Source organism: Acomys minous (assembly GCF_964271855.1).
Source record: "Acomys minous genome assembly, chromosome: 12".
Taxonomy (NCBI): domain Eukaryota; kingdom Metazoa; phylum Chordata; class Mammalia; order Rodentia; family Muridae; genus Acomys; species Acomys minous.
Window position 1 is genome coordinate 112,784,049 of NC_140493.1, and position 26,079 is coordinate 112,810,127.

The 26,079-nt window shown below is 48.4% G+C and overlaps 1 protein-coding gene across 4 annotated transcripts; it reads right to left on the bottom strand.

Annotated features, from left to right (window-relative positions):
- Positions 1–7,006: 7,006 nt before the first annotated feature.
- On the bottom strand, positions 7,007–9,899 carry TEX19 (testis expressed 19). Of its 4 annotated transcripts, none has more exons than XM_084750281.1 (3): positions 9,849–9,899; positions 8,594–8,654; positions 7,007–8,480 (listed from the first exon to the last, which is right to left on the bottom strand). In XM_084750281.1, exon 3 carries the CDS (start codon positions 8,366–8,368, stop codon positions 7,391–7,393), a length of 978 nt encoding a protein of 325 aa, XP_084606407.1. In that variant the 5' UTR covers positions 8,369–8,480; positions 8,594–8,654; positions 9,849–9,899; the 3' UTR covers positions 7,007–7,390. The 4 variants fall into 4 exon arrangements, with proteins under 4 accessions (XP_084606407.1, XP_084606408.1, XP_084606410.1 ...); XM_084750282.1 differs by having other exon boundaries at positions 9,466–9,864; XM_084750284.1 differs by lacking the exon at positions 9,849–9,899 and adding an exon at positions 9,015–9,155.
- Positions 9,900–26,079: the final 16,180 nt, after the last annotated feature.

A 26,079-nucleotide genomic window follows, 5' to 3' on the forward strand; every position in this document is an offset into this window, starting at 1 on the left:
ACAGACAGTGATGAAATTAGGGGTGAGATGGTCGATGCGCCTCAAGATGTGTAATCAAGAACAGTCACGAGCTGTGGCCGTTGTCCAAACACAGGACACCTCAGGGCTTGAGTTTTCAAATTTATAAAATGGGCCACTGGTGAAATACCAAAAGCCCGAGCCCTGAAACGGCCATCAAACAGACCCGTGTGGCAGGATCAGGGGCCCATAACAAAAACTGCAGGCACTTCAACAACTGGTACAAGATCAGCTGGAGGCCCGACACAGAAGAGTCTACCATCCCATGGAATCCCTGTGTTTGCTGAAGAAATGAAACCAGGAAAATGGAGGATGGTAGCAGATTTAGGAGCAGTGAATAGAGTAATTCATCCGACGGGTCCACTACAGCCTGGAATTCCTTCACCTCCTTTGTTACCTACGTCAGGGCCCATAATAGCAATAAGTTTAAAAGGCTGTTTTTTTTCACAACCCACTCGCACTAGCAGGATATGGAAGGGCTTTCTTTCCCAGTATCTACTTTTAACGATAGTGGTCCAATAAGGAGATACCACTGGAAAGTTTTACTTCACGGAATGTTAAACAGTCCAACTTTATGTCAATATTTTGTGCAACAACTGCTAGACATAATTCATAAACAATTTCCTCAATCTATTATTTATCACTACATGGATGCTATTTTGCTGGCTGATTTTAAAGCACATACTTTATAAACAGTCCAAGGTGTTTAACAGCTGAAGCAGAAAAAGACTTAACCCTGGTAGAACAAAGATTGAAAGATGCAATTGAACTGGTCCTAAACTTGACTTTATTTTGATTGTTTTTCCTTCAACTCATTCTCCTACTGGGCTCATTGTGCAAAGGTAAGATAGTATTATGGAAGGGATTTTCTTAGCACATTAAACAAAGTAAAAAAAAATGAATGCGTACATAGAAAAGGTTTCTGAATTAATTATAAAAGGTATAATAAGACTGTATCAGCCAGGCGTGGTGGCGCATGCCTTTAATCCCAGCACTCGGCAGGTGGATCGCTGTGAGTTCGAGGCCAGCCTGGTCTACAAAGCGAGTCCAGGACAGCCAAGGCTACACAGAGAAACCCTGTCTCGAAAAAACAAAACAAAAAGACTGTATCAATTGTCAAAGAATAGACCTGGTTGAAATTGTGATACTGATATTGTAATACTGACATTATGTCACTGTGGGTTATTCATGAAGACTGGCAAAGAGCTTGTAGTAACTATGCGAGAGAAATTAAGAACAAATATCCTAGAAGCAAATGTTTACAGTTTATAAAAAGAGCTAATTGGATTCTTTCACGCATTGTAAAGGGAACACCAATTCCTGAGGCAACTACATTCTATACTGATTCTAACAAGATGGAAACAGCAGGTTATAAATCAGATTAAAATAAACAAGGTGACCCAAAACCCATATACCCCAGTTCAAAAATCAGAGTTGTATACAATCCTTATGGTATTATTAGATCTTCATAAATCTCTCAATACAATTAATGACTCTCAATATGCAGAAAGAAATGCTTTTCATATAGAAACTGCTGAATTTATCCATGATAACTCATAATTAATTTTGTTAATAACACAATTGCAACAGGCCATCAGAAGTAGAAATTATCTATTATATAACTCCCATATTAAGTCTCATACACGTTTGCCAGGTCCACTGACACAAGAAAATGAGGAAATTGACCAATTACTAATAAGAAATGGGAGCCGGGCATGGTAGCACATGCCTTTAATCCCGGCACTCGGAGGCAGAGGCAGGTGGATCTCTGAGTCCAAGGCCAGCTTGGTCTACAAAGGGAGTGAATCTAGGACAGCCAGGGCTGTTACACAGAGAAACCCTGTCTTACAGAAACATTAGAAAAAAAAACCCAAAACCACCACAAAAACAGTAAAACAGTAAAAGTTGAAAAAAAATTGCCATTTGGCAACAAAAAAACACAACAAAACAAGCAAACAAAAAAACCAAGTGTCCTATATATTCTCTGAACAACCAGACTCCATTACCTGCTGGGAGTAACCGTAGGGGTGCCAAAAGAAATGAAATCTGGCAGATGGATGTGTTTCATTTTGCAGAATTCAGAAAACAAAGGTACATACACCATGTCATAGATACATATTTAGGGTTTCAGTGGGCAACTGCCTTCTGTTCTGAAAAGAATGATTGTGTAATTACGTATTTATTGGAAGTAATGGCAATTATAGGGATTACCTGCACAAATTAAGACTGATAACGCCCCCGCATATGTACCCAGTAAGATGAAGGGGTTCCTTCCATGTTATAATATAAAGCACATTACTGGCACGCCACACATTCCCACAGGACAAGCAGTTGTAGAAAGAGCTAATCATACTTTAAGAGATGGTTATTAGACAAAAAGAATAAAGGCCCCCAGTGACAGACTAAATAATGTTTTATTAACTCAGAATTTTCTTATTGTTAGTGAGGAAGAAAAAGCAGCTGCTGAAAGATGGCTGTTATAGGAAAAAAACAAAACAACAACAAAAAAAACCAACAACAACAACTGTGAAACCAGATCAACCAATACACCATAAGGATGTGTTGACAGCAGATTGGAAACCTGTCATAGTTTTGAGATGGAGAATGAAAAAATATGGCTACCACACAGGCGCACGTCTGTGATCCCAGCGCTCTAGGAGGCAGAGGCAGGCAGATTACTGAGTTCAAGGCTGGTCTGGTCTACAAAGTGAGTCTGGGACAGCCAAGGCTACACAGAGAAACCCTGTCTCAAAAAAAATTGAAGGAGGAGGAGGAGGAGGCAGAGGAGGAGAGAGAAAGAAAGAAAGAAAGAAAGAAAGAAAGAAAGAAAGAAAGAGTGAGTGAGTTACCAACAAAACTTAGCATGGCAAATGAGTCTTACTGGCTACCTGGTCCCTTGACATGCCATTCTTTCACAGAGCATGGATGGAGATTTGTTGTAGTTAATTTCGCAGTAGAGTGTAATGTTTATTATCAGGCCTATAATTGTTATGGTGGTATTTTCTAACCCACTAGCAATTAATGAAACACAGACACCTGTTATATTTTTAAAAGCCTTAGTTATTAACCTGGGGAAGGGCAGATATTAATCTCCTAAACTACTTGCCATAGTGGGGCAGGTACCCAATACCCTGTCCTAATCCCATGCCATCTGCTTCTAATAATTTCTATCAAGCGATTTGCCTTCCATAATTGCAAATACTTGCTAATTATCATCATCTGGGCCAAATCTCCATTCACACCAGCCACGTGCTTCTCCCTGCACCTGGCCATGGTGCCAGCCTTTTTCTTTTTCTTTTCTTTTCTTCATCTTTTTTTTTCTTTTCCTCTGGTCCCTCCTCCTCTTCCAGTCTCTTTCCCAAAAGCCCATGAACTTTAGCCATGCCTACCCCATTTGCTCTGTCCAAGTGTGTTGGCTTTTTGTTGGCCAAATAGGAGTTAAGTTTTTAGGTAAGGTTACATAGCAATCTTGGGGCACAGAGACAGCAAGCAGTAATTAGCACCAAAATACATCAGACCAACCTCCAACAGAGATTTATATTACAGTCCAAATGGAGTTACAAAGTTGATAGATGTCATTTCATTTTGGACAAAAGGGGGGAATGTAGTGCATGTTTTGGTGTATTTAAAAACCCAGTTATGTTATAAAAAATGTTTTTGTTTTCATCCAAGTGTGGGATATGGGGCTGCTTTTAGTTTGTCCATAGCTGATAAGAGCCTCGGGCAGCTGGGAGAGGCCCATGGTCTTTGCCAGCTGCAGATAGTTTAATTCTGAAGACTCTGAGAGGGTATAGATATTAGATCCCAGAGAGAGAAAATGACGCTCCAAGAAAGAACACTTTGAGGGATGCTTCAAGAGAGAAAGGACGCTTCAAGAAGATGGGGGGGGGGCGGGCGGAGGAAAGCTGCTGGTTCACGGGACTGCTACATATCCTGACAACTCAGATTGGCATTGCCACAAAGAACCCAACAACCCTAACAGGCTGGGAGAACTCTGCCCTCTCTGTTCTAACCTTCTTTCTCCTCTACCTAGCATTGGGGGATTAGCAGAAGGGAGGCAGAGGTGTAAGAAACCAAAATTAAATAGTTTAAAAACCGTGCCAACGTGCTAATACGCACATACATGCACATAATTAAGTAAAAAATTTTAATTACCAGTATGATAAAATTAAAAACAAATCATCTGTGTATACTCTGTAAAGCAAAAAAAAAACAAAACCCCTCACAGGTTAATCCCCCTTTGCTGTTGATGATAGTGAGGCCACCCTTGTCAGTCTTGCACGGCCTTCCTCTACCCCTTGGTGTAACCCCAGGTGGCTGGGAAAGGTAACAAATGACACAGACTTGCTCGCCACGTACATCACAGGCCTATGTGAGTCCAGACCCAGGCCTGGCAGCATGGGCACTGAAAGGAGTGCGTCTCCTGCTTCCTGCCCGGGACTGTCCTCTGCACAGACCCTGCAGGCTCCAGGCTCCTGGATGGACACTACCGCCCTCAGTGCTTTCTCAGGGGGCTGGGCACAGGGCTAGCTTGGCTGGATGTAAGCTTTTGTCCTATTTGAAGCCATTCTTCCTGATTAACACGTGGAGGCCACACTTTTACGTTTTTCTCTTATAAAACTTTGTAAACATCCACACAAAAACACAGAACATGTATGCCGTCCTAGAAGACAGGTAACCAGGCAGGGGCCTCCCCTAAGACTCTCTCATCTGGTTATTCTAAATTCTGATAGGGGATTGAGAGGTGGCTCAGTGGTTAAGAGCTCACTGCTCTTGCATAGTACCCTGGTTTGGTTCTTAAGATTTATTTATTTATTGCATATGAGTCCTTTTTATCTGCAGAAAGCATCAGATCACATCAAAAATAGTTTTGAGCCACCATGTGGTCGCTGGGAATTGAACTGAGGACCTCTGGAAGAGAAGGTGGTGCTCTTAACCACTGAGCCATCTCTCCAGCCCCCTCTGGCCTGGTTCTTAACAACCAAGTATCGCTAACTCCAGCTCCATGGTGACTTGACACCCTCTTCTGGCTTCCATGGGCAGTACGTGAACTTGGTACACATACATGCATGTAGGCAGCATACGCATGCATATACATGTGAAATGAAAATAATAGAATTGTTTTAGAAATAGACAGTGAAGTACTTGAATCAAGCAAGGGACACCTGAGTTTCTTTTTAAAGAATCGCTCAGCCAAGCCGGATAGCTTGGGCCTCAAGTCCAAACTATTAGGGAGGCTAACGCAGGATTCAGAGTTTGAAGCTAGCTGGAGTTAGGGAGGGAAGCCGAGATCAGCCTTGGTAAGCTCCTGTCTCAAAAAAGTAGAAATTGGAGGAGGTACAACTTGAGTGATAGAGCACTTGCCTGGCGTGCTTGAGGCTCTGCGCTCCATCTTTCATAAAACAAGCACACGTCTGCAGCTGACAGAAACTGCTGTGCTAAGACACTGTGACCAGGAACTAAGAAGTACTCTGTGGCAGAAAGGCATGGCAGCAAGCAGGAGAGAGAGAGAGAGAGAGAGAGAGAGAGAGAGAGAGAGAGAGAGAGAGAGAGAGAGAGAGAGAGACACAGAGAGAGAGAGAGAGAGAGACAGAGACAGCCACAGCCACACAAAGAGAGAGAGAGAGACAGACAGCCACAGCCACACAAAGAGACAGAGAGAGAGGGGGGATAGAGAGAGAGAGGGGAGTCTTTTCAGCCTCAAAGCTTGCCTCCAGTGACATGATTCCGCCAACAAGACCACTGCCTCCCAAGCCTCCCCAACCAGTGCCAGCAACTGAGGACCAAGCATTCCACAGGTGTAGTGAGAGTTTTGGTTTCCTTAAAAACTCAAGTTATGCTATGTAAATATGGCTTTTGTTTTAATCCCAAGTGTGTGGGATATGGAGCTGCCTTAGTTTATGCACAGCTGGCAACTGCCTCGTGCTGCTCAGAGGGGGGTGTGGTCTTTGCCAGCTGCAGATAGTTTAATTTTGAGGACTCTGAGAGGGTATAAAGATCAGAGCCCAGAGAGAGGAAAAGAACGCTTCAGGGAGATGGTTTGAGGAGGAAGAATGTTGCTGGTTTGTTTTTTTGTTTTTTGTTTTTTGTTTTGTTTTGTTTTGTTTTGTTTTGTTTTGTTTTGTTTTGTTTTGTTTTGTTTTGTTTTGTTTTTTTTGCTGTTTGCTGGACATCCCAATGACTGAGATATCCTGGGTACTGCCCCAAAGAACCCGGCAACCCTAAACAGCTGGAAATGCTAAAGAGATCTCTTTCCCTTCTAACTTCTTTCCCAGGGAGGGGGGTGTTGAAAGGGAGGTAGAGGTGTAAGAAACAAAAATAAAATAAGAGTGGGCAAAAAAAAAAAAAAAAAAGCACCTAAACCAGGCCATGGAGCTCAGTGGGTGGGCAAAGCAGAGCACCTGCAGGGCTGCACACGTGGTGCCCCATCTCCCAGCATAGTGACCACTTACTCAGAACCCCAGGATTAGATTCACGTACACTCCAGGATAATTAACTGACGGTTTTTTCCTTCCCGAAACAGTGACCTATGCATACGACCCAAGCACTGAGAAGCTGAGACCTAAAAGTTCAAGTCTGGCTTGGGCTCCACGGTGAGACCTCATCTCAGGAAACAGAAGTGCGAGGGACACGCTTCAGAAGCTCTGGCCAGCACACCACAGGCAGTGCTCGATCCTTATCACCAGGGGCTTTGTTTCGCTTCCTTGAGACTGGCTGTCATCCAGTGCTGGCTGGCTTCACACTCAGTGTTGTACATGATGGTGACAGGTCTTAATGCTACTTCTGGGATTACAAGCCTGTGCCGTCTCCTGTCAATCTGTGGGACTGTCATAATGTGGCTGACAGACTTGAGACACAAGACCCCGAAAACAGACCAGAACCCACATTCCCATTCCCTGCTCTATGAGGTCTGAAGCCCGTGAGCAACCAAGCACCCAGGAGAGCGGCTAACGAGCCGCCAGGACCCAATGAGGGGGCTGCAAACGGCTTCTCTGAAAACGACAACTTTATTCAACAGAAACATACGCACAGGAAAGAGACTGAACAGGACGGCACCGGCAGTCAACTTGGAAGCCAGGGCTCACCATCCCTCAGAAGCCAAGTGCAGACCATGCACGGGCACCCGACCTGGCGCCACACTTCCAGCGTCCCCACCTTCAACTAGGGCAGAACTGGTGAAGGCTCCTGCGTCTTCCCCATGCGCACAAACACCAAACAGTCAACTGAGGACAACTAAACAGGTGTCCATCCCTAGACGGATCCAGACCTTCCCCTCAACACGATGCATGCCCTCCAGGACCTGTGGCTGCGCAGCAACCTCTGGCTCTTCACAGGCCATGGAGACAACTGGGGCTGCCTGAGCACCAGCCCCTTAGCTCTCTGGCTCAGGCGAGGGGGAGGGGGAGGGGGAACCGAAGCAAGGCAACTCCCTCAGGGACACAACTTCTGTGACGAGGAGCCTCTCCCCCGGCTCCCTGCTCCAGGCATCTGGGGTGCTGTTTTGCCAGGGCAGGTAGGAGTGCACCCTGAAGCCGCCCTTCCGCAGGCTGCAGTCGGCGGGCACCAGCTCCACCCCCAGCTCCGAGGACTCCAGGATGCTCAGCTTCCAGCGCTGCAGGTCCTGCTGTTCAGGCGCACTCTGCAGCTGGGCCACCCTCACCTCACCAGGGTCCAGCAACACCTGCCAGCGCTGGACACGGGTTCTCACAGCCCAGCAGGGAGTCATTGACAGCAGGTAGCAGACGGCATCAAAGCCACCCAAGAGCAAGGCAAACTTCAGGTCTACCAACCAAGTCTCTGCTTCCAATGGGTCCATGGGCCAGGTGGGGCTCAGCTCCAACAAAACCGGCTGCCCGGGAGCTGGGCTCTCATTGAAAACATCCCACCAGGACAGGGGAGGGATGAGCCAGTGGGAGCAGGGAGAAAGGCCATCAAACCTCCAGGGAAGGGCCTGGGTCCACTCAGCATCCTCCGAGCCCAGATCCAGGGGTACAACTTCCTGAGGCCCCAGCTCAGTAGGCACAGACTGGGGTCCCAGCCCTATCCCTCCTGTTCCCACAGGACCTGGTGCCGGGCCGCCAGAACCTGTAGAGACAGAGCCGCCGTGGGGCAGATGCCCTGGCCACTCCGCAGTCTCAGACCCGGCCGCGGAGAGTTCCATGGGCTCAGCATCCCACCCTTCCTCTTCCCAGTCTCCTATCTCCAGCATGTTTTTAACAACCAGGAACGCTGCCTTGAAGCAAGCGAAGCAGATCTTCATCTGGTCCCCATGGACAAGCTGGTACAGCCAGGCTGCATAGAGGCAGGACATGCCCTTGTCGCCATGGCGAACACTGACAGGGGGACACATGGCCAAGCAGCCTGCCTGCAGCTAACTGGACGGAGAAGGGGAGACTTGCTCGGTGGGATCTCAGCAGCTGAGGTCTCCAGGATCGTGAGATGCTGGGGACAGGCGGGGAAACCTGAGCGTGGGAGAAACAGGAGACAACGGGGTATTACAGGAGGCCTAGGGTGTTGGGGCTCCAGGACACGGGCCCGCGGCGGTTCAAGAACTGGGTGCCAGTTCAATGGATACCTCCTTGACTTGAGCTTCCAGAACCTTCTTCAGCTTCTTGCTTGCTCCAGGATCTGGAAAACTAAAAACAAAAAAAAAACGCAAAAGAAACGAGGCTTGGCTCCCCCCTGCTGGGCAAGCAGCCAGGACCACTGTGGGGAGGGGTGTTGGGACTCAGGCCCTCAGGGGGCTCAGGCTCACCTGGAGCTGGTGGAGGCTCTTTCAGCACACCCACCGCTTCAGAAGCTTCCTTAGGGTCACAAGCCTCAATTCCACACTAGGGCCGGGCTACCAACGGATGGAGGCCGAGAAGCCTAACTGAAGACCCCATCCAACTAGTCCCAGCCAGCCCAGGCCTAACCCATCCAACCGGTCCCAGCCAGCCCAGGCCCACCCCATCCAACCGGTCCCAACCAGCCCCTGAGTACCTTCCCACGTTCACCTTCCTGACTCAGCTCCCTGCAAGCCAGCTAATGGATGCCGAGCTCCCCGCCTTATAAAGGCGGAGCGCCCATGATGCTCTAGCTCATTTACATATTTCCCATAAGCCCTAAATAACGCAGGAAGCGAGGGCGCTGAGTCACCCTGGCGCCCCCCACCCCACCCCCGCGCACATGTGCCCTGGCGCCCCCACAGGACGCATGCGTAGCGCCTCTCGTTCCTGTGCGCTGCCTTGGGGTGCCGCATACCCCCCCAAGCCCCCCCTCATCCCTCGTCTCTGTCGCTTCGAGGGATATCTTGCGGGGGGGCGGGAAAGAGGATTCCTTATTCTAGGCCTCTTTAGTAAAATTCTTTAAAGCTCATGAAAACGCTCCCTCGGCCTCCACTGTGGCTTCCCCCCTCGGGCCTTTCCATTCTTAGTCTCTTGCAGACTTTGGGACCCTGAGACAAACCAGGCAGAAGAGACAAGGTTTCCAGCGGCGTCGCTCCAAGCGCAGCCTTCACAGCACAGAGGTCCACTCAGGGTGCTAGCATCTCAAGTTGGTGCTCGTAGTCCATCCCCCACAAACATGGCGAGCCCCTGTCGCGCAGGGCAGATTCACTTTCTCTACAGATCCTCCGGGCTGGCCTCCCCTTGGCGTCCTGCCCTGCCTGGCCCTGGCCTTGACCTCTGAGACCATTCGGTTCTATCCAGAATGTCACACGTCTGGCCTCAAGCAGCAAGGACTATCCCAGTTTCCTTGCAGGATACAAGGCTAGGTTTCCTGGGTGCCCCGGGGCAGCCCGCAGCAAGCTTTACTTCAGGGCTCAGGAATATGCCTTTATCTGCACATACCTGTTTATCCACTCACTTCATGAAGAACATCTGGCTATTTTGGGGGGTTTGGTAATCTGGTAATTTAAAAAGCCCTAAAGCCAGGCTGTGGTGGCGCAAGCCTTTAATCCCAGCACTAGGGAGGCAGAGGCAGGCGGATCTTTGTGCATTTCTGTCTACAGAGTGAGTTTCAGGACAGTCAAGACTACACAGAGAAACCCTGTCTCAAGAAACCCAAAAATAATTACCAGCTTTGGGTCCGTCTTCTCAACTTGAGCTTTTGTCTCCTCTAAATAAACACGGAGGGGCGCAAAACGATACATTGTGTCCTGAGCCACTAGTGTTGTATGAAAATTGGCCAGTTCCAGCCGCTGGCTCTTTCCTTCAGGGTCAGAGTCTCTGAAGCTCCATGCACAAAGCTGCAAGTCCTGGAAAACGGTGATCGAGACAAAAACAATAGAAAAATGTTCAGTAAATGGCCATAGCATAAAAAACTACTCTATCACAGACTGGAAACTGGAAGTTAGGATCCAGGCTTGAACAGAGCGTTCCGTCATGTCTGGGTCCTTTCGCTCCAAGCTCTTTGCCTGAGAGGGAGCAGGATTCCTGAGGCATCTGTTTGTAAAGGTAGCTAACTGGACTGAGGAATGGCCTAGTGACAGAGCTCTTTTCCTTAGCACATTCAGGCCCCAGGCCCCCTATAAAAACAAAGGCACAGCTGAGGGAGCAGTGGTGTGCACCCCTTTAATCCCAGCACTGGGGAGACAGAGGGAGGCAGATCTCCTTAATTCAACGTCGACCCGGTCCACATAGTGAGTTTCAGGACAGCCAGGGTTACACAGAAAACCCCTGTCTTGAGCGGAGGGGTGAGCAAGCCAGCCAAATCACAGGGCAAAATGTACTAATCCCGTTTACAAGAGCTCAGCCTGTGACCTCTGCTGGGTCCCCCCACTCCTGACCACACTGGGTTAGGATTTCCATGGAGCGTGGAAAGAGGTGGTCACAAACCTTCAGACCTTAGCAGGCATGTGCAGACTCCTTGTTTCCTAAGCTTCTGAGTGTATTTTTTAGTGAGGGGGGGTTGAGGCTTTTTTTTTCTTCTCCCATCTTTAAATTGATGTCTCTTACTATTGATCATCAGCAGTGCTCTGTATCGTGTGTCTGTGCAGACTTTTGCTTCTGGGAAACAGTCAAGACTGCCCGCAACTGGCTTAGCTGCCGCTCTGTCGCTGTGAAGATACATCACGACCTAGGCAACTCTTATAAAAGAAAACGTTTAGTTGGGGGCTTGATTCCAGCTTCAGGTTTAGTCCGTTATCGTCACAGTGGGAGCATTCAGCTCTCATGATTCTGGATCTTCAGGCCAAGAGCGGGAATCTGTCTCTGGCATGGGCTTTTAAAGTGTCAAACCCCACCCCAAGTGACACACTTCCTCCAATATGGCCACACCTCCTAATGCCACTCATCCTTCTCAAACAGTTCCGCTCTCTGACCACTGAGCACTCAGATATATGAGGCTATGGTGGCCGCTCCTATTCAGCCCATCACAACAACTCTCACACCGGGGAGATGGCTCTGACGCCAGAGACCTAGGAACTGAGCTCTGCATCCCAAACCCACACAAAAGCTGTTCGGAGTCAGGCATGCGTCTGCCACCCCAGAGTCTTACAGGGAGGGATAGGGCAGAAAGAGACAGGAGACTCTCCAGAAGCTGGAGGGACAGATGACCTAGCAGCAGCCAACAACAGAGACCCTGCCGTCTCCAACAAGATGGAAGGTGAAGACGGATACCAACGCTGTCCTTTGGCTTCCACATGTGCTCCGTGAGACACATGTATGCACACATTCATGTACACAAACAACACACCCACACAGTTTCTTCAAAAAATTCCACTTTAGCTGGGCGGTGGTGGTGCACGCATTCAGTCCCAGCACTCGGGAGGCAGAGGCTGGTGGATCGCTGTGAGTTTGAGGCCAGCCTAGTCTACAAAGCGAGTCCGGGATAGCCAAGGCTACACAGAGAAACCCTATCTCAAAAGACCAAAATAAACAAATAATTTCATCTTAAAGGCGGAATTAAAATAACAACAACAAAAATGGTTTATCCTGGAGCCAAATATGAGTGACTATGGCCCTAGGACACAAATTGAAGTCATGTGTTCCAGTATGTAACAGTGCTTACAGTAACAGAAAGAAGACAGTTCTAAGCCAAGACACTTTCCAATCCATTGGGTGGACACATTGGACAGGTGGGTTCAGTCTCGCCGGAGACCTCTGCTTACAGGCCTCAGGTGCTGGCTGACGACAGTCTCACGCTGATGGAAGCTGAGGCCCTGCTCATACATTCCCCAAAGATTTATCTACTATTCCACAGTTCCTCACAGGCAGAGGTAGGTGATGAATGGCTATTTGAAGGCTGAGCTAGCTCAAGGTATCTGGCCTTAAATATTCTAACCACGCCGCGGTCTCTGAAGTCCCAGCGTTGTGCAAGGGTCAGTGAGGAGAGGCTTCCTTTTAGAAACTTGACTTCACAGTTTCCCGTCACCCAAGCAATACATTTTGTGCGTGTAGAGTCCAAATAGTATTCCAAATATTATTTCACACTCCCAGTTGCTAGGAAAGCTCATTCCTAGGATCTGATGAAAATGAAGCTAAGAAAACAGCAAAGTGGTTTGTAAAAGAGAGTGGAGATGCCGGGCATGGTGGTGAACGCCTTTAATCCCAGCATTCGGGAAGCAGAGGCAGGCGGATCACTGTGAGTTCGAGGCCAGCCTGGTCTACAAGGTGAGTCCAGGACAGCCAAGGCTACACAGAGAAACCCTGTCTCGTAAAACAGAGAGAGGGCGGGGGGTGGGGGGGTGGGGAGTCACCATGTGTGCCGGGCAGTGAGCTAAAGTCCTGTGAAAGAAGCACCTCTGAGCACCTCCCTGGCACCCCCCACTGTGTACATTAAAACTAGATTGACTACGTGTTTCCGCCTATATCTGACAGGGATCTTTTGTATTCTATAGAATATGGTGTTTTGAGAAACTCTGTCTCGAAAAACCAAAAAAATTAAATAAATAAATAAAGTAACTTTAATCGCCTGACTTAATTATCATCTTGGAGGTTTGCTGCCTTTGTCAGCTTGTCCTCTCTCTCTACAACTTGTCTCTAAAAACCTGTCCTGGTAAAAACTGCCCCTGAGCTCCATGAGTTGAACTGCTGTGAACTCCACTCCCCTGCACTGCCTCTCAACCGAACTGCCTGAACAGAACTGACTAGAACTCAGAGATCTACCAGCCTCTGTCCCCTGAGTGCTGGGACAAAAAAAAAAAAACAAAACAATACAAACAGAAGAAATCCCACAGCCCAAGTTCCCACTGCAAGACACAAGCTGGCACTGTAATTTAACAATCCAGTTGACCTCACTCACATCTGACCTTGGCAAGTGGGCCCAGGTGCAGGTGGAAGGACCAGGTGTTTCTACATCAGTCTTTCCCCTCCCCCTTTGGTCTTTTTGAGACAGGGTTTATCTGTGTAGCCCTGGCTGTCCTGGACTCACTTTGTAGACCAGGCTGGCCTCGAACTCACATAGATCCATCTGCTCTGCCTTCTGAATTGCTGGGATTACAAGTGTACACCATCATGCCTGGTCCTATGTCAAAGTCTTGCTTTGGTGACAGAGGATTGATGGGTATTGAAACCCATTTAGACAATTCCCATCAACGCTCAGCTACCGGGCAACGCATCCGTCCACCCATCCACCCAGTCATCCATGTACCCACTTATCTATAGATCCATCTGGCTGCGTAGCCACTTAATTCTATTCATCCATCCATTCACTCACCCACTAATCCATCTGTGCAACATCCTCTAAGAACCCATTCACTCGGAGCTGGAGAGATGGCTCAGTGGCTAAGAGCGCGGCCTGCTCTTCCAAAGGTCCTGAGTTCAATTCCCAGCAACCACATGGTGGCTCACAACCACCTATAATGAGATCTGGTGCCCTCTTCTGGTGCACATGCAGGCAAAATACTGTGTATATGTGATAAATAAATAAATCTTAAAAAAAAAAAAAAGAACCCATTCACTCATCCATTCACCCACCCATCCGTCCTTCCACCCTCCACTCGTCTCTTCGCTCACTCAGCCAGCCACCCACCCACCCATCCACCCTTCCACTCACCACTCCACTGTGGATCCATTCGTTTGGTAAATAAAGAGCTTAGTGCCTGTGAAGGCCACACTTAGTCGGGAAGCTATAGTGACGTCACTGGGAAGTCAGCACCCTAACTTCAGCTGTCAGCAAGTGGTAGGAAGGAACTCAGAGGACACAGTCATGAAGGATGTGGCCACCTGCAGGACTCAAGTCTCTCAGGCACAGACTTGGTAGCGAGGAGCAAGTTTCATTACTGTTGTCCCCAGGAAACCTCCTGAAATTTGCTCTGTCCAGACTGGCAGGGGCAAACGCCCTCTTGGCGGAGGGATGTCCTCTGAGGCCAAACCGCGTATCTATGGCTGCTTAGGGTAGGATGGAAACTGCAGGAGAGTCAAGGAATTGGATGTAAGTGGCCGGAGCCATTTCGGTCCCTCATACGGAGGAGAAAGTGAGGAAACGATGGAGAAACTGAGCTCAAGGGCTTAAAAACAAAGCAGACTGGATGAAGACAATTACACAGACTGTATGCATACAATTCAAACATGAAAACCCAAGGCACTTCCAGTTTGCAAATTTGTTACAGCATTCAAAATTGAATGTCCCTAGAGAAGTACAGAACGCTAAGGGACTTAGAATACAGTGTGGGAGACCTGCTTCTGTGACCTTGGGCACGCCCCGGAGGAGGAGGTAGAAACGTCGGCCAGGTGCTGTACAGTAAACTTATAACCCTTCTTTACTTTCATGGCTTTTTGGAATATTATTAGCGCCATCTGGTCAGAGAATTACTGTGTGTCCTTGTCTTTGCGGCTTTTTATCCCTTTTCAAAACATAACTCTAATTTTATGAGGCAACTCAGTTTTAAAAAAATAGAATCCATCATACAAAAAGTCAGCAAATCGGCAACCTTTCAGAACACATCTGTTTGCCACATCCAAGGGTGTGCACCGTCTTGGCCACCAACCCGTCTGTTTTCACATCGAACGTTGAGGCCTCTCTGGCACCCACAGGCAGCTTCTCTCCGAGGAGTTCTCTGGTGTGAATTTATGCGTAAAAGACACAAAAATTCTCATCTCATTCATCATCCATGAGGAGGAATGAGAGGAAAAAGCCAATAAAAATGCAATTGCATCTGTTACCGAAACGCTTTGTGCAAATGCCGAGACTGCATTTGAGAGCCAAGCTTGGCTGTGAGGTACGCAGAGCAATGACACAAACGTTTGTTCAGAATCAAAGTTAGGGCATCACTATCTTCTTCCTGGTTTCAATTATTATAATAGATTTCAGGAAGGTTCTTTTTCTTTGATGAGTCACCCGATTGTCTAAACACACTTTTTTTTTTCCTTTTAAATTAAGGTTTGATTCCAGCTGGATCCTCTTCCTTCATGGGTCTTGATGGCTTCGTGGTTTGGACGGTTTCTCTGGGTGCCACTAGTAGTGCTTAGGTCAGCTTCTCGGACAACTGGGAAAGGCACCAGTCTAGGGTGGCCCTGGGCCTCGTCCCAGGGATGCCGCGGGTCAGCTGCCGGGATGGCCATTGATTGCTGAGAGGCAGCTCGTAAGTTTATTTACTTGAGTGTGCTGCACCCCACAAACATCTCTGAAATTGAGGATGAGGCAAAGTAGGTGCTCAAAAGGCTTCTCGAAGACCTTTTCTTCTTTCCACTCCTGGTCTTGTACTCTCTGGAGCAGCTGGGGGCAGGTGAAGGCCGTGGCCCCGCTGTAGTCCTCTTCTGGCTTGCCCAGGCCTGTCCTCTCACCTATGGCGCGTGCTTTCTGGTTTCTCCTCTCTGCACTTCTGCGATTGAAGACCTCAACGGGTCCAACACTGTGGAGGTGCCAGACTGCTGGCACGTCCCGGGGATGGAGTCTGGTCTGGGTCCTACAGACCAGGCCATGACCTTGATCACACAGAAGCCAGCCACACCCTCTGCTGGTCTCTGCAGCTGCACAAATGTCTGGCCCATCCCTTTAGGAACACAAGGTGTTGGGTTTCCTGGTGACGGCCATGTCCTGACCCCCCGATGCCTCCCTATCCACTGGGTCTCTGTCCAACCCCAAGACAAGCTGTTCAACCTTCTGTTCCCAGTTTCTCAGGAACAGGAAGTAAGAAATGCTTATCTTAGAACCTACGGTTGGGGTATGCTTTAAGTAATAAATGGTATTATAGGTTCAGTGGATGAACAACCCTCCAGAAGACATTTACTGGGAGACTACAGCCAGCCACGATGGTACCCCGAAAGGAGAGAACCTTTAGATCTGAAGAAATAAATGGAATTTCTTGCTCCTATAGGCTTAGGGGTATATTCCCACGTCACATGAGCTAGCCTGTGTGTAGGGGCCATGAGGGAACATACTAGATAATGTGTCAGGAAAGTAGGAGCTGGAGGCTAAAACATAAAAATTAAAATATATAAAAGAGGCTAGAGAGTTAGCACAGCAGTTAAGAGCACTTGTGGAGGACCAGGGTCCAAGTCCTGGCACCCACATGACTCCAGTCCCTAGAGATTCGACGCTTTCTTCTGGCCTCCCTAGGCACCAGGCATGAGCACATTGCACATACACACATGCAGACAAAACACTCATACACAAAATAATAAATCTTAAAAAAACAAAAAACAAAAAAACAAAAACCTAAGACCCCTTGTTGTTGAAGACCTGGGTTTCGTTCCTTGCACTCATGTGACAGCTAACAACTGTGATTAGGTCCAGTTCCAAGAGTGCCAACGCCTCTTCTGACCCGCTGGCTCCTGTGTATGGGCAACACATACAAAGATACTCGGCACACACAGACACACACAAAATAAATATTTTTAACAATATATAAAAAATGCAGAGAATGGGGCTGGAGAGATGGCTCAGAGGTTAAGAGCACTGGCTGCTCTTCCAGAGGTCCTGAGTTCAATTCCCAGCAACCACATGGTGGCTCACAACCATCTATAATGAGATCTAGTGCCCTCTTCTGGCGTGCAGGTGTACATGCAGGCAAAACACTGTATACATAATAAATAAATAAATAAATAAATAAATATTGTTTTTTAAAAGATGCAGAGAAACACTAGGAGCGATTCCCCACCTGGGCTTCATATAATGAACAGAGAGTGCTTGGCTAAAGTCCAGGATATACAAACCTGGGGGAGGACGGTGCTACATAAATGTAAATAAAGGGCTCCACGCAGCACAGCCCAAAGCTTCCTGGGCTTTCCCCTCAGTTCCCAGCCCATCCATGCTTGTCAGTGCTCTTCCTTCTTTCTTTCTTTCTTTCTTTCTTTCTTTTTCTTCCTTTCTTTCTTTCTTTCCACACTGGGAATAAGAATTCCCGGCAAGAGGCTGTGGTTATAAAGGCTGCTTGACTGATAAGAACTTCAGTGATGCAGAGGGTTTGAACTGTTTTAAGTTCAAATTATCTAGAGCCATCTATAGCTCTCCTTTGTATGTGGCCATTAGACAAATCCTTCCGAACACACAGACTGCTAGTTTCCACCAGGCCTGTGGCTAAGATCTCTCCAGGTTGGGGGACCCGCCTACGTATGTACACACCAATATACCTGGAAAGCCCCTTGACTTGTGATTTTCTTTGTTCTGTTACTATAAAAATCTCACTGAACTGTTGACACACTGAAACATGGGATTTGGGGTAAATTGACGCTACGTCTGTGTGCCAAGTTCACTCGGGTTGGACTCCTCTTATGCGATAAGAGTTGTGTTTCTACGCCGGGCGTGGTGGCGCACGCCTTTAATCCTAGCACTCGGGAGGCAGAGGCAGGCGGATCGCTGTGAGTTCGAGGCCAGCCTGGACTACAAAGCGAGTCTAGGACAGCCAAGGCTACACAGAGAAACCCTGTCTCGAAAAAACCAAAAAAAAAAAAAAAAAAAAAAAAAAAGAGTTGTGTTTCTACCTCAACAGTTTCTTATTTCTTTGGCTTTTTGGGGAGCTGGGAGGTGGGTTTTTTGTTTGTTTGTTTGTTTCAAGACAAGGGTTTCTCTGTGTCATCCTGGCTGTTAACAGTTTCCATTTTTACTTCTGGCTGCTTATCCCTGATAAAATTCTTTGTTCTGCAGAGTGGACCAGGATACCCTCTGACCTCAGACCCTCAGCCAAGAACCAAGCATGTTCTTCCTTCTCCTCTTATCTCCTTTTCAGATTTTGGTCAAAGGCCTGAAGATGCTTTCATTGTCACTCTGGGCTTTCTTACTTTCATCTGAAGCCTACCTTCCTTTCTACCATACAGCTACCCGCCAACCTTCATTACCCAGCATGCCAGCTTCCTTCATTACCCAGCATGCCCGCTTCCTTCATTACCCAGCATGCCAGCTTCCTTCTCTCTCTTCCTCTTCTCCATCTCCCTCTTCCTGGTAGGCACTCAGATTTAGAGCTAGATTGGGGGGGGGGGCATCTCTGGGACAAGCTAGAAACCCAGGACAATGGAAACTCCCAGGAATCTCTGAGGGGTGAGCCTGGCTAAGGCGCCTAGCAATGGAGGAGATGGGGCCTGAATGGGCCATCTCCTGGAACCAGGCAAGACTTCCGATGGAGGGACTGGGACACCAACCCAGACACACAACCTTAGACCCACGGTTTGTTCTGGGTCCACAAGATATGCCAGGGTGAAAGATGAAGCAGAATGTGAGGGGATGGCCAACCAATGGCTGGCCCAGCTTGAGACCGATGTCACGAGAGAGAGCCCACCCCGACACCCCGATACTCTGCTGTGCTAGCAGACAGGAGCCTAGCATAACTGTCCTCTGAGAGGCTTCACACAGCAACGGACAGAAACAGATACAGAGACCCCGAGGCAAACATCAGGCAGAGCTCAGGGAATCCTGTGGAAGAGGGGGAAGGACTGAAGGAGCCAGAGGAGTCAAAGACACCACAAGAAAACCCACAGGATCAACCAACCTGGGCCCTGAGGAGCTCGGAGAGCCTGACCTGCCCAGAGCGTGCACGGGATGGATCTGTGCTCTTAGCGTGTATGCAGCTGGGTCTCCATGTGGGACTCCCAGAGTGGGAGCAGGGGGCTGCCTCTGACTACACTGCCTGCCTCTGGATCCCTGTCCTGACTGCGCTGCCTTGTCTGGCCTCAACAGAAGAAGATGCACCTAGTCCTGCTGCCATCTGATATGGCAAGGCTGATATCCGTGGGAGACCTCCCCTTCTCTGAGGAGAAAGAGCAGAGGGAGGGACTGAAGGGGAGAGGGGACGGGGAACCAGAGGAAGAGGAAGCTGTGATCAGGATGTAAACATAACTTAATAAAAATGTAAAACTAAAAATATAAAAAGACGTACAGCTTGCCTGCCCTGTTCATTTTCTCTCACATGCTAATAGCCCTCAGCTTCCTCCCTCTGAATCTTTTTTTCACATCCTTTTACTAATGAGACTAAGAACCCAAAGTGGGGCGCTGGGCTCACAGGTAACAATGAGAGCAGAATCATAGTTACCTTGTGCATCAGAGGAGCAGGGTTTGCTCATCATCGCTGGAGCAGGGAACAAGGCCACAGCACATTTTGCTCTATCAACTCCGTCTGGAGACAGTGCAGGGGAATGTGGCTTGATTTGGGAGAGAACAAGACGGCGGCAGAACACGTTAGAGGGCAGATAAGCTGCTGACAGGGGCGGTTCTGTGGCCCCAGGAAGCAAGGGATGAGCTTCCTGGCCACCAGCTTCCATCGCCCGTCCTGTTCTGCGGTGTCTCAGTCTACACCTTACTGCCTTCTTTCGCTCCTGCCATGAAATGTTTTAGATCCAACATATATGAAAGGCCAGCAACTCTCTGATGCTTTTTATACACAAAAGGCGGGAGAGTTCACTGAGAAATTTTACACACTATTACTACTTTTATTTTTATTTATTTATTTATTGTTTTGTTTTGTTTTTTGAGACAGGGTCTCTCTGTGTAGCCTTGGCTGTCTTGGACTCGCTTTGTAGACCAGACTGGCCTTGAACTCTCAGCAATCCACCTGCCCCTACCTCCCTGAGTGCTGGAATTAAAGGTGTGCACCACATGCCTGGCTACTACTTTTATTTATTTATTTATTTGTTTGTTTGTTTTGTTTTGTTTTTTGAGACAGGGTTTCTCTATGTAGCCTTGGCTGTCCTGGTCTCGCTTTGTAGACCAGGCTGGCCTCGAACTCACAGCGATCTGCCTGCCTCTGCCTCCCGAGTGCTGGGATTAAAGGCGTGCGCCACCACGCCCGGCTCTGGCTACTACTTTTAAATAAAGGTAAAAAGCATGGAGTAAAATGTGCAGTTGTAATTTATAAGCACAACACCGAGCGACTACAGTTGGGCTGCTGTGGCCACCTTGCCGTTCCTAAAGCTAGTCTCTTTTGGTGTTTGGCAAGTTCACGGCTTTCATAAAAGCTTGCCACATTCTATCAGGAGACCTGCTGCGGGGAGCCACACATGAGGTAAGCAACACAGCCTTTTCCACTGCTAGCCTTCCCTTCTGTTGATGTTTGTTCTGCTTATTCCTCAGGACTTGATATTTTCTGACACACGTTGTATCCTTTGGTTGTTGTTCTGAAGATTGAAACCAGACATTTGTCCTTGCTGGGCCAGTGCCTGATACTGAGCAATAACTATTGTGGTTAACTTACCAGTATGCCCAATAATGTTTATTATCAGGCCTATATTATTATAGGCGGTACTTTCTAACCTAGTAGCAATCAATCAAAAGACAAAGACACCCATTATAGTTTTTTTTTTCCCAAGCCAGGGTCTTTCTGTATAGCCTTGGCTGTCTTAGGCTCACTTTAGACCACGATGGCCTCGAACTCACAGCGATCCACCTGCCTCTGCCTCCCAGGTGCTGGGATTAAAGGCGTGAGCCACCACACCCAGCTCGACACCCATTATACTTTTCAAAAGCCTTAGTTAACCTGGAGCAGAGCAGATATTAATCTCCTAAACTACCTGCCATATTGGGGCAGGTACCCCAGACCCTGCCCCAATCCCATGCCATCTGTTTCCAATAACTTCTATCACACCTGTGACTCTAGCTCCAGGGTCCCACAGTGGCTTACAGCATCTGTGACTCTAGCTCCAGGGTCCCACAGTGGCTTACAGCATCTGTGACTCTAGCTCCAGGACCCCACAGTGGCTTACAGCATCTGTGACTCTAGCTCCAGGGTCCCACAGTGGCTTACAGCATCTGTAACTCTAGCTCCAGGGTCCCCACAGTGGCTTACAGCATCTGTGACTCTAGCTCCAGGGTCCCACAGTGGCTTACAGCATCTGTGACTCTAGCTCCAGGGTTCCACAGTGGCTTACAGCATCTGTGACTCTAGCTCCAGGGTCCCCACAGTGGCTTACAGCATCTGTGACTCTAGCTCCAGGACCCCACAGTGGCTTACAGCATCTGTGACTCTAGCTCCAGGGTCCCAAAGTGGCTTACAGCATCTGTGACTCTAGCTCCAGGACTCCACAGTGGCTTACAGCATCTGTGACTCTAGCTCCAGGGTCCCAAAGTGGCTCACAGCATCTGTGACTCTAGCTCCAGGGTCCCCACAGTGGCTTACAGCATCTGTGACTCTAGCTCCAGGACTCCACAGTGGCTTACAGCATCTGTGACTCTAGCTCTAGAATCCCACAGTGGCTTACAGCATCTGTGACTCTAGCTCCAGGGTCCCAAAGTGGCTTACAGCATCTGTGACTCTAGCTCCAGGGTCCCCACAGTGGCTTACAGCATCTGTGACTCTAGCTCCAGGGTCCCACAGTGACTTACAGCATCTGTGACTCTAGCTCCAGGGTCCCCACAGTGGCTTACAGCATCTGTGACTCTAGCTCCAGGGTCCCACAGTGGCTTACAGCATCTGTGACTCTAGCTCCAGGGTCCCCACAGTGGCTTACAGCATCTGGCTCTAGCTCCAGGGTCCAGTGTCTGGCCTCCCCAGGCACTGAGTACATGGAGTGCACAGATACACAGAGAAAACATCCATACAGATGAAATAAATCCTTTTTTAAATAAAGGAAAAAGAGAGTAGAAAATTAACAACAGCCACACTAACGGCCTGCATGGGTAAGAAGGTTATGCAGCAGAAAACACTTCAAATCAACAGGCATAAGATGGAGATAAGCCACGTATCATCTTCACTGAAAACAAATCAAAATGTCAACTGTAGGTCATGTGCAAGACTGTAGCTTCCTCATAGCTCAGCCAATAAGGAAAGTGGGGAAGAGACCCAATGCAGAGTTGTAAAACCATTCTTTACTTTTACTGCCATCCCCAAGTCTTAACCTCTGTTGAGGCACCTGCCTTTGCAAGGTCATAAAATAAACTGCCTCAGTTCCACCACCCTGATTCTCACAGGCTTTGTCAGAGTGAAGGGGTCTTCTCTACCCACACCGGGAGCTAGAGGCTGGATCACGGATAAGTTCGGCTTTGGCGAGGCCGGGCCAGGTGTGCGGCTGACCCCGGCGGCTGGTACACACAGCACAAAGGGAATAAGCAGCATAGGGTGTAGGAAGGGGTCCAGCACACCCTTCCAAGGATCCCTCTGAACACACATTCCTGATGGGAGCCTGCGATGGGACAAAACTTTTCCTGAGGAGACGCAACACACACATCTACTCACCACAGATAGGGAGCCATGACAGAACAAAGTAGAGTCCAAGTTAGTGAGCCTTGAGTTTTGCTGACGTTATCTACAGGAGCACAGAGCACAGGCGAGGGGTCACTTACATAGCAGAAATGAATCCAAGACATTTGTATCACTGTAGTCCACCCCAGCATGGGTGACAGCTCACAAAAGCTGGGCGTCTGGACCATACCGAACAGCCTGTAGTCAGGTCAGCAGGCTGGTGGGTGTGCCTTCCAAGTAACTCCCGAATCTGGTCAGTTTCCGGAACTTCCTGAAGCTGTTTTGAGTTGTTTACCTCTCTGCTTAAGGAGCTTCCATCCCAGCACTCGGGAGGCAGAGGCAGGCAGATCGCTGTGAGTTCGAGGCCAGCCTGGTCTACAAAGTGAGTCCAGGACAGTCAAGGCTACACAGAGAAACCCTGTCTCGAAAAACCAAAACCAAAACCAAAACCAAAAACAAAAAAAAAGGAGCTTCCCTGAAGGAGGAAATAGTTCCGTGTTGGAGGAAACACACAACAACAGAGCTTAGCAGACACCCACTATTTCGTGTAGTCTGTCCTGAATCCTGTCTGCATGCACAGGGGACATTGGTCACCATGAAGGAACTGGATGATGCCTCATCCCCCCATCCCCGCCCCCTTTTTTAGACTAAGCAGGCCAAAGTCTGTAAAATTCAACTGCCCTTTGTTACCACAGTTGCTCCTCCCTACTACCCCTCCCTACCTAGAAAATAGTTACAAACCAGCGTCCCACCACCCACCAAGGTGGAAAGTCCCAAGCCCAAAACACACAGAGGCATCACCTGTTTTGAGTTGGTCAATCAATTTAAACATTGGCATCACCTGACTTAGGATAGCCAACAGGTTTAAAGGTCAGCTAGCTCCACCAATGACAAACCGTTTGATTGCTGTTGCTGACGTCCACTTGCTCGTAAAGGTATATAAACTCTGTAAAATTGTTGCTGGGGGCCGCCTCTCCCTAGGGTGAAGGCAGACCTCAGCACGCAGGATCAATAAACCTCTTGTTTTTTGCATCCAGCCGGTCTCCATCTCTCATTTGGGGTCTTCCGGAAAGTGAGATTTCGTCCCAGAGTCTTAGGTCCTTGGGCGTAAGAATCCCATGGCTGCCAGTCAACGGTGGTGCACACCTTTAACCTCAGCACTCAGCACTCAGAAGGCAGAGGCAGGTGGATCTCTGTGAGTTTAATGTCATCATGGCCTACAGAGCGAGCTCCAGACAGCCAGGCCTACTCACAGAGAAACCTGTCTTGAAAAACAAAGCAAAACAAAAGAATCCCATGGCTGCCCCATAAAGTCCCTTACAGATGCCACCTGACTCAGAAGGTACAGGCTGGCCTCTCTCAAGTGCTCACCCACCATGGAGGGTACATTTAATCTAGAGCAGCTATCAGCAGAAACCCCACAGCCAGGCCACAACCCCGGAAACCCTGTGCCTCCCTTTAGTTTGCTACCCCCACCCCCGCCCCATCCATGTAAGGACCCCAGGACCTGCAGAGGAGATAGCTCTGGTGTCTCACATACTGCATCCAGGTGTCTGCTGGCCCCGCCCATTGGCAAAAAAATAAAACCGCTTTCCTTTCTTCCTTGGCACTAAGAGCTGTGGCTCCTGCTAGATGTCATCTGAACACATTGTTTTAGTCGTAGGAAAACTAACGCAAAGTATCGGTAGAGTGGGTTATGGTCGTATTGAAGCTGCAACTTCCAGTATGACAGTGACTGGAAACATACTATTTATGGGGTAAAGTTAGCCAAAATCAAAGGGTTAGGGCTCTGCCCGGCCTGACGAACTCTGGGAACAGAGGCTCCACTCTGTGAGGCTTCGCTCTCATCGTTAACTCCACACAACCTGGAGTTATCTGGGAAGAAGAAATTATCTAGATCAAACTGGACTGTGAACCTGGGGTGGGGGGTTGGGGGGTTGGGGGGTGGGGGGTGGGAGGTGGGTGGGCAGGTTGTCCTGATGGTTAGCTGATGGAGGATGAACCTGTGGGGGGGGGCAGTTAACTGATGGAGAAAGACCCAGCCCCATGTAGGCGATCCTGTGATGGCTAACGTTATGTTGATGCTAACTCTATGCTTAAAAGCATAAAAATTACTGTGCTTAAAAGAACTACACACACTGGAAAGGCAGAGGCAGAGGCCGGCGGATCTCTGTGAGTTCAAGGCCAGCCTGGCCTACAAAATGAGACCAGGACAACCAGGACTACAAGAGAAACCCTGTCTCGAAAAACCAAAAAAAAAAAAAAAAAAAACCCAAAAAACAAAAACTACATACAAAGTGAGTCCAGGACAGCTGAGGCTACACAGAGAAACCCTGTCTGGAGAAACAAAACAAAAAAACAGGGGTGGGGGGAGGGGTGGGGGCAGGGAGAATGGTCAGACTGGTGAATCTCTGAATGACCCCAGACCCATAACAGTATCTCTTCCTAGGCAGAAGCCCCAAACGTTACAAAGTTGGAGAAAGCTGGCTGCAAGCAAGGAACACAAGGTTTATTCTCTTTGCTCTCGACTATGGCTGTGACGTGACTAGCTTATGGAGCTCCTGCCTTGATTTCTAAAAAACTATGGGCTGTGAACTGGAAGTGTAAACCATATAATCCCTTTTCCCCCAGAGCTGCCCTTTGCAGGGGTATTTTATCACAGCAGCAGAAGTGAAGACACAACATGCTCTCTAACCGCGTGTGAGCACAGCGAAGGGCCTGATCAGCAAGCCGGAGTTCTCGCCTGAAAACTTGATGAACGCTCACAAACACGACAGAAGAGAAACGTTTCAGTGGGCCTTGCTGAAGGGTAAAAGATTCAAACCTACTTTCTGGGTTTGAAAACTCACCAAAACCAAGCCCTGAGTTTGCCTTGAGATCCCAGCCATCCCTGACCTGGGAAACCCTGGTGAGGAAGCCGCATAGAAGGCGTCCCTCCCAATAAATCTCTTGTGTGAGGCTTATTGTGCCCTACATATGACTTTGAGGTTTTCCTTGGCTCCCAGCCGCCAGGTGCCTTTTCCTCACAGCTGCAGTACTTAAACCTGTGTTACCATCAAGGACAGCACAGGAAGTGAAGTCAGTAACACAGCCTGGCCGAGCAGATGGGAGGGGTGTGGCGCTCTTGGTTTTTTTTTTTTAATTAATTAATTTATTTATTTATTATCAGTCCCATGCCCTCTCTGAAGTCTTCCAAAGAAGTGGTGGTGTTTCTCCCACTCTACAGAAGTGAAAACAGCTTCAGGCAGTGGTGGCACAGGCCTTTAAACCCAGCATTTGGGAAGCAGAGGCAGGTGGATCTCTATGAGTTCGAGGCCAGCCTGGTCTACAAAGCGCGTCCAGGGCAACCAGGGCTACACAGAGAAACCTTGTCTTGAAAACAAAACAAAACAAAAAAACCAAACAAACAAAAAATTTAAAAAAAAAAAAAAAGGAGAGTTCAAATACAGGATCTTATTTGATCTTACTGGACTTTTCTCATTCAAACCACCACGGGTGTTAACAGTTGAACACTAAGGCCAAAAGGCAAGAGT